Source organism: Betta splendens, chromosome 5 (genome assembly GCF_900634795.4).
Source record: "Betta splendens chromosome 5, fBetSpl5.4, whole genome shotgun sequence".
NCBI lineage: Eukaryota > Metazoa > Chordata > Actinopteri > Anabantiformes > Osphronemidae > Betta > Betta splendens.
In genome coordinates, this window is record NC_040885.2 from 18,306,497 (window position 1) to 18,315,967 (window position 9,471).

At 42.8% G+C, this 9,471-nt stretch overlaps 1 protein-coding gene across 1 annotated transcript; it reads left to right on the plus strand.

Annotated features, from left to right (window-relative positions):
* Window positions 1–2,276: 2,276 nt before the first annotated feature.
* Window positions 2,277–4,170, plus strand: LOC114855432 (E3 ubiquitin-protein ligase TRIM39-like; the record flags this gene model as incomplete). The annotated part of the gene is made up of 1 exon (XM_029150587.3): window positions 2,277–4,170. A coding segment is annotated over one exon (1,368 nt), but the record flags the coding sequence as incomplete, so codon positions are not given.
* Window positions 4,171–9,471: the final 5,301 nt, after the last annotated feature.

Sequence of the window (9,471 nt, forward strand, 5' to 3'; positions counted from 1 at the left end):
GTAATTCTGTACCAGTCTCCGGATTAAAAAGACAAACGGGCCGGATGTGGCCCGCGGGCCGTAGTTTGCCCACCCCTGGTTTAGAGAGTATAGTGTCATTTAGATATTTATTCATTTCAAAGCATGCAGTTCAAAAACTGGAGTTTTTAAAGCGCTGGTTAAAATACACGATTCAGTCCATGCTGGATTATGGGAGTCTTGTGTTTGGCTCAGCAGCTAAAGCGTCACCTCAGAAAGCTGGAAGTAGTTCATGCAAAAGCATTGAGACCATGCTGTGGTGAGGTTAAGACCACGCTCATGCTTTGCATGTAGAGATGAGGGAAATGCCAGTGAGTCCCAGACGTGAGCAGCTAGTGATGAGCTATTGGGCTGATATAACATAATATAAGGTTCTGGAACAAACACATCAGATATGGAACAGCACAGCAGTGACAAATGAAGTGGGGTTCCACCAGAACATTCTTCCCTACAGTGTCACTGACAGTAACTCCACCGTGGTTATTTCCACAAATACGAGTTGACCTGAAATTCAGGACACTCACTAGTGTTGGTGGAGGAATGGATTCATGACTTGTATCACAATTACACTGAAATGTACACAGATCCAAACACAGGAAGAACAGGGTCGGAATTTACCATTGCAGCTTCACTAATATCTGTTAATCAAAGAACATCGGGGCTTTTTGCAGTTTATACGGTAGAATTGTTAGCCATTACAGAAGCATTACAGTAGAACAGGTGAAACCAGGCAAAGTCATTCTGCTCAGATTCCAGCTCAGCTCAATTAGCAATAAAATCATTTCATCCCAGAGAAAGAAGGATGTAATTCATGTTATTTATGAAGCACTATTCAGACAACAACAGGTAAAGACAGCAGTTATGTTTAAATGGATATCAGCACACACAGGAATTAGAGGGAAAGTGTCACAGCTCATGTCATTTAGTTAACGCTTTACTCATTTCCGGTTTTATTTTGTCACCACTTCCTGTTCCAGCATCAACACCAGCATTTCTAGTTTTACTTGCGGTCCCTGTTAACATCGCCTGTGTATCATTAGTAATCAGCTCTGCAGTATTTAAGCACCACCTCTCATCCCAGCTCCTTGACAGATTGTCTGCGTTGTCTTGACCATCATCCTGTATTTCGTGTTTGACCTCGTTTTACCGACCTTGCCTCTAGTCCAGTCTCTGACAGTCCTGAACAGTGAGTTTTGATCATTGCCTGTTTTTTGACCTCGTCTGTGCCTGCTCCCTGTCGGATCCAGTTTTTGCCTGCCTCGTGTATGACCTTTGCCTGCCTGACCTCGAACAACTAAACTTTTGATCTTAACCAAGTCGACACTGTGCATTTGGGTCCTTCCTCCATCGTGTGTTACACAGAAAGAGGTGGCAGATTCACTGGGAAAGGAGGCAGTCAAACCGGAAGTTTCATGGACTTCAGCATCAGTAAGGCAGAAGCAAAAACCTTTTATTAAAAGTGAAATCATCAACAAATGGCAAAATAACTGGGATAGGGAATGAACAGGCAGACATCTATATAGAATACAGAGAGAAGTGGGATGAGGGCAGAAGGAAGAAACACAAAAACAAAAACAATATAATATCATCATATATAAGGGAAAATTGGGTCACAGAAAAATAAATAATAAATAGTTTTTTATTAAAAAAAATAAATAAAAAGACATTACATTTAATGGGAAAACACTACTCAGGGATGTGTGAGTTTTGTCAGGTGGAGGAATCAGTAGACCAAGCAGTGTGTATCTGTCAACAATACAATTCAGCAAGGGACACACTGACACACACATTACAGCAGATAGTCAGTCGCTCAGGGAGTTACAGGGCATTAGTCTTGTTTTTCAGGGAAAAACAGTGTATAGATATAACTTTGTTTTCTCTTCTTTTTAGATTGATTTTTCATTTTAAAAGCAAGAACAAGAACAGACTCCAACCTGAAGGGTGGCGTTAATGCGCCGCCATGTTGTTTGACAACTGCCAATAAACACCACGAAGAAGAAGAAGCAGCAGCAACAGAAGAAGAAGAGCGGCTTGCGGACTCCTAGCTCGATAACTACGGTGAGAGTCACTTAAGAGCGCTGCAGAACGGATTCGAAGCTCACAGCAGCAGCCGCCTTTGCTTGAAGAGGAGGACAGTCACTGCAGAACGATAAGCGATAAACACTGGATATGCCAAACTAATGAAAACAACTTAACAAATTTAGTAATTTGTTGCTAGTCCCGCTCGTAGCTGCTCAACGCTGTTACCGTAATAACCTCATGAATCGCGCGAGTTGAAAAATGGCTTGGGTGAGGAGGATCTCAGCTGTCCTGATTGTCTTGACATCTTTAGACATCCAGTTATTTTGTCGTGTTCTCACTGCTTCTGTGAGGAGTGTGTGAAGAAATGGTGGAGACAGAAACAAACACGTGAGTGTCCAGTTTGTAAAACTGTTTCAAGCAGCAAACATCCTCCTTGTAACTGGGCATTGAAGAACCTGTGTGAGGCCTATTTACTGGAGAAAGAGCAGAGACGCTCAGCAGAGTCTGAAGCTCTCTGCAGTCTTCACTCTGAGAAGCTCAAGCTCTTCTGCCTGGACCATCAGCAGCCGGTGTGTGTCGTCTGTAAAGAGTCCAAAAGACACACTGGCCACAGATTTAGTCCCATCAACGAAGCTGCACAGGATCATAGAGAGGAGCTGCAGAAACACCTGAAGCCTCTACAGGACAAACTGGAGAGATTAACACAATGTAAAAGAAACTGTGTTAAAAAAGTAAAGTACATTAAGGTTCAGTCTCAGAAGACAGAGCAGCAGATCAGGGAGCAGTTTAGAAAGCTTCATCGGTTTCTGCAGGAGGAAGAGGAGGCCAGAGTCGCTGCTCTGAAGGAGGAAGAGAAGCAGAAGAGTAAAGTGATGAAGGAGAAGATTGAGGCTCTGAGCAGAGACCTATTGGTTCTGTCAGACATAATCGGAGCCACAGAGGAGGAAGTGAAAGCTGAAGATGTCACATTGCTGCAGAACTGCAAGGCTACAGTGGACAGAGTCCAACAGCTTCAACAAATCGATGATCCACAGCTGGTGTCAGGAACTCTGATAAATGTGGCCAAACATGTGGGCAACCTGACCCACAACATCTGGAACGAGATGCAGCAAATGGTGTCCTACCGTCCAGTGATCCTGGATCCAAACACTGCTAATCGGGGAGCGATTCTGTCTGATGATCTGACTGAGATAAAAGCTGAAGAGAACCCAGAGAGGCCCAATCTCTACCGTGTTCTGGGCTCTGAGGGCTTTGACTCAGGGACTCACAGCTGGGACGTTGACGTTGGTGATAATGATTTCTGGTGTCTGGGTGTCAAAACAACGTCTTTACCTTCTAAGAAAGCATGGATGTTAATGTTCAGTGCAGATAAATATGAAACATGTTCTGTATCAGGTCCATCCATTGATCTTGCAGTGAAGGAGAAGTTCAGAAGGATCAGAGTTAGTCTGGACTGGGATGGAGGAAAATTGTCTTTCTCTGCTCCTGATACTAACACACACATACACACCTACACAGAGACCTTCACTCAGAAGCCCTTTCCTTTGTTTGCTACTACTGATACTTTACCACTGAAGATATTACCAGTGGTCCCCAGTGACTGAAACAATGATTGCAACATGGACAGCAGTGACACTGGTGATGGTGGTGACACTGCTCACAGGATCCTGAATTCACATTGAGCTGAAGAATCTTTTCTGTTTTAATTCACTTTGTTCTTGAAGTTGAGCTCAGGAGAAGGAGGAGGAAGACAATTGTTGCTTCTTGATGTTATGTTAACCTTGTATTGGCCAGTATATGTTACCATGTAGGTTTAGTAACACTCTGTTATGTCTAAAGATTTATGAAAATCCTCAGTTTAATCCTTGGACAGTGGATCAGTTTGTTATTATTTGTGGAGTGTGTTGCTCCTTATCCATCTTTTTTTTCTTATATATTCGTACTTAGTATTTGTATTAGTCTCCTATGTGTTGTCTGTACTAATATAAGCCATTTAACCAGTATAAGTGACATGTAACTGTAAGGAGAGAAAATTGCTGGCTGCTTCATAACAATAATAATATTCTACCACACACATTCAAGCTTTTAGGAACTTGTGATAAATTTGCAACATTAAATGTTTTTCGTGTACTTACCAGTTTCAGTCTACATTTATATAGTCTGTATTTGATGCGTACATTAGAAGTAAACTAAAAGAAGTCAATTAACCTTACATTTACGTCCCCCTCTAGTTTTGTTTGTAGGCCTCAGCAGCCTTCCTTCTTCCACTCACGCTGAGCGCTGCTCTAGTTCGCATTTGCCTCGTCGTAGAAAACAGGAACTAGGCCGTGTCAGAATGAGAGGGAGAAAAAGGGCTGTTAAGGCCCATAAACAAGACTAGAACTGCAACTACCCATAGACAGGACTTAATATCAGTGGATTTTAATAAATAAAGGGGTCCGACCATCTCGCCTGTGCTCTGCTGTTGCTTGTTGTTGATGTGGAGGCAGATGGTCGCCTCCATCCAGCCTGGTTCTGCTGGAGGTTTCTTCTTTCCAATGTTGCTGTCAAATTGTGATGGGCAACTTTCTTTAGCTTCATGACCTTTGACTTCTGGAGTAGGAAGTGTATGGAACTCCGAAGTGTTCAATTTTAAATTAATTAAACTGACCATGAAATTATAAAATAATCACAAACATTTTCCAAAATGAGCTTATTATGAAATAATTGTTTCATTTTGCTGTAAAATCTGCTCATTATTATAAAAATTCTATTTCATAATGATTATTTTCATAATACAAATAATTACATCTGCCTTTTTATTTAAATCCAGAAGTTTTTATTTGAATTTTATTTATTCATGTTTTTCCAAAATTGTCTTATCGTATAATACCCTTTTCCTGAAAGCACCACTAAGGAAGAATGTACGGGTGAAAGCATCGGTAAAAGTAGGATACGGGAAGAGAAAGTAATAAAGAACCTAGTGACGGTATTTATTTAAAGCTTCACTTTAATTCTAAGTGGGATGCTCTGCAGTTTTAATTGCATTAGTCATACACACTCATCCAGGCTGCCTTCAGGGGGCAGTGGACAGAGCCTTCACTTTGATGGCTCTGTTGGACCCCTCCAGGAACTGGCGGTCTCCCAAAGTTCCTCATACCCAGCCACATACACATACATGGTAGCCTGGGGGTGAAGCCAGCTGTGGCCTTGCTCTGCTCGTGTAGATAAACAGGCTTTCTAAATTTAGCTGTAAGTATTACTGGTACTTATTATTATCAATATCAATAATGTGTGATTATGGTAGCTGTGATTCACCTATGTCCATGTAAGCAGGAAGACATCTGCAACCACTGACTTAAAACCTAGGCAACATTTAATGTAGAACATTCACCCTTTAACTACTTTCATTGACCTTGACACAGATAACTACATTGAAATAATGCTTTGTATTGAGTTTTGTATTTTTCCTCTAATGGAACATGACATACAGTACAGTGTATTGTCATAGGCTATATAAAAATATGACTGTATATCACCATTGCCACTTCTATGACATAATTGAATGGTCTATCTATCTCCACACATTAATAATTAATTAAAGTTCATTGTAGCTACTGCTGCAGGTCAATTAATTGGAACAAGAGAGGAATCTGCATTAAACATCTGTGAGGATGTTTACTGGTCTGTTTTTGAACATGAACCTGAACTTGAACCTGAACATTATAGTGAAATGGTAGAGGGTGTTCTGTTGTGCTGTTTGACACTAATTGTTGAACACACCGAGTAAATCATACTCAAGCCAGTCACGTTTATTGCACACATGGCTACATACTTAGCCTAACACAATGAGTTCCTCTACCGGCAGCTTAACAGTCCTTCACAATAAAAGTCTTTATGGCTTTAACAACAATGTTAATTGTTACAAAGAGAATGAATGATTTTCAGTGCACAACCAACATCACTTAAAACTATTATCTTCTACACTTATATAATATACTAAGTGTACATACTTACGCCTATGCCGGTTTCATTCTGACCAAGGGGCTTCAAAATAAAGTACAAAAACACAAATGGAACTTAACTACTTAATAGCGTTATGGTATCTTACAGTTACACTATGTAATTGCGATAACGAAGATGATAACATATATTAAAGCAATTACATGACCTTAAAACGTTTACGGCATGGATCCAGTGTCCGAGTAATTGTAAAAACGCAGTCTTAATAAACCAGTAAATAAGTAATTTCCCGTAGATGCCATGGATGTGCTGTAGATGCCATGGTATGTGCCGTAGATGCCATGGTATGTGCCGTAGATGCCATGGTATGTGCTGTAGATGCCATGGTATGTGCCATAGATGCCATGGTATGTGCCATACTGTAGATGCCTACTACTGAAACTACTGAACTACTGAAAATGTTTTAGTAGTGTGTATGAAAGGATTTCACTAGTGTGTATGAGAGCCAATTTTTCACGTGTGTGTGAGAGGATAATTCTGAATTATGTCCTGCACCTCATAAACTATTGTTATTGTTTCATTACTTTCATTTTTTTCATTTGTTTCTTTTGCCCCTTCCATGTCATGTCCTCTGGGAAGCTGTAACCTGGAACATTTAAATGACTGAAAACTTGTTGATTGTACTCACGTGTGGACTGAACTTTTGGGAGTTTTATTAGTTTGACAGTGTGGTGTGTACTTGGCAGTGAGGAGGGCTACGGTGTCACATTTCTTTAAAATGATTCTAATAAACTGTTTTTTTAATACAGGCTGATGCATCCCAGCTACCGAAACGCGAGGAGGTTGTTTCTCAAACTGACTCCACTGCAGCCTGTGGACACACGTCTGCCTTGTAGAAGAGTTGTTGCTCACCTCAGGAGCAAAGGTATGTACATTTAACAGCAGCAGCATTTTACAGGTGGTCTAAGTCCAACATAGGTGCCTGTCCCTCAGGAAACACTGCGCTGATCCAGACCAGGGAAGGTGGGATGACTTGGACTCTTCACCCTAGAAGTCCCCAGCACCAGCTAACAAGACTTCTAGGCTAGATACCTGCAACAACTTGAGATACACACAGACATAGTACTGAAAAAAACAATAACTACATTTCTACTAGTTATATATTAGCACTTGATATATCATACACCTTACTAAAAGCAATTAAAAATATATTAGGTCAATATGTATTTAGAACCAAAACTATGTTTGTAAACCAGAGTTCCCAGGTAAATTATGATTAATCTGTAAATAGTAAAATGTTCTAAAGTTTTTTATTAATTTCTGAGATACTTTATTCCATGCATGTGTAATTGTCTGATATACTGTATATTAAATGTGTTCTGTGTCAGCGAGCGGCAATGAACGGACCCACATGCACAGCGATGAGACGATAGACAAGGAGATGCGGTCAAACTGATATTTAATCCAAAACTCAGGTCACAACGGTCCGGGGTCATACCCAGGTAACAGTAGATAATCCAGACAGACGTGGCAGGCTCAGAGACAACGAACTGGAACAACGGTAACACACAAACAACGATCTGGCAAGGGACTGAGGACACTGGTGGTGGTTAAATACAATGTGACTTGATTACTGATACAGTGCAGGTGTGGATAACGATCAGGTGAAGCAGGGACAGCTGTGACGAGAACAAAACCCCAACACCTGCCCTCCTGGAACTGAAGGTGTGTGGGCTCCCTGGCTGCTAGGATTCTTTCCTCTGCTTGCTGGATGGGCGTAGTGGCGGAGCCCCTCACATCACCCTGGCTTCCACAAGTGGCATTGTTCATGCACCAACGTCTGCCTCACCCTTTGGGTGAATAATGATAAGCTACAGCCTTACTAACCTTGTAGTGGGACACTTTCCAAATCCAACTGTAAGTATTATTGATACTTATCACTACCGATATGAATAATGTGTGATTATGGAATTTGTGGTGTTGTATGTCATGACTTTTATTAAGTAGTATGGGATATGTATAATAATGCACATATGTATGTATATTGTATGTATATGTTTGTATTAGTATGTGCACATACCTTAGCACTATTATTGGTATTAGTATTAATCTCCAAGGTAAACCACAGTACAAAAATTGTTTAGTTATGAATGTGTTAGCCTAAGGTACATCCATGCTTCTTATTTATTTATTTTTTTGCTCCGATTGTTTACTTAACAGATTTGCTTGGTTTCAGCAGCTGGTTGCACCCCTTATCCCCCCTCCCCCCCACCCTCCCGCATACACACCCTAAAGCAGAAACCTAACCTGTCCACCAACACAGCAACATCACACACATTTTGGATTAGCTAAATAAACCATTAAATAAACCATAAATCAGGAAGAGTATATATATTCTATATATACTCTTCTTGTTAAAGCAAAGCTGTCCATCACAATATGGCATTCAGCGTAATATATGCTGCTTGCTTAACTGCTGGACAGAACAAAAAAAAAAAAAAAAAAAAAAAAAAAAAAAAAAAAAAAAAAAAAAAAAAAAAAAAAAAAAGAACAAAACCCGGAAGTAAAGCTAAAACAGGAACAGAAACCAGGAGATTACCAAAATAAAACAGGAACAACTAGACACAAAACCCAGATCGTGACAGTACCCCCCTCTCAAGGGCGGATTCCAGACGACCAAAAAAACAACAAACCCGAGCAGGGCGGGCGGAGGGAGGACCGGCGGAGGGACAGAACCAAAGACAACCCGCACAGAACACGGACAGGGCGGGCGGAGGGCGGACTGGGGGGAGGGCAAAACGGGAACCCCCATCAAACAAAACTCACGCCCAAACACGCCAAACCAGAGAACCTAACAGAAAAACAAAACAAGACCGAGTCCCAAAATCAAGAAGACAACACGAATGTCCGTGAAACAGGAACAGAGTCCATGACCAGGAAAACAACAACGACGTCTCGCCGCTCCCTCTTAAGGCGGGTGGAGACGCGGTGAGATCCTGCCCAGCCGCCGCTGAGGCAGAGGGGCACACCCAGTGCCCTTGGTCTGGGCCAGCGTCCACGGGGACCCCCCCGAACGGCGATGTCCTCCTGGCGGACGCTGATCCAGGAGGCTGAGGAGTCGAGGCGGACGGCGCCGCAGGAGGCAGCGCCATCCAAGCAGCAGGCGGCGCCGAGGGCGAGGCCACCAGTCCGGCAGCAGAGCCAGAGACGATGCAGGAACCAGAGGCGACGACGGACGTGGAGACCAGGCCGGAGCCGGGCCGGCGGGAACCGATGCAGGTGCGGCCGGAGCCGAGCCGCCAGGAACCGATGCAGGTGCGGCCGGAGCCGAGCCGCCAGGAACCGATGCAGGTGCGGCCGGAGCCGAGCCGCCAGGAACAATACCCTCCTGGAGGTCCGCCGGGGCTGCGACGGGCGCGACCCCCTCCTGGAGGTCCGCCGGGACTGCGACGGGCGCGACCCCCTCCTGGAGGTGCGCCGGGACTGCGA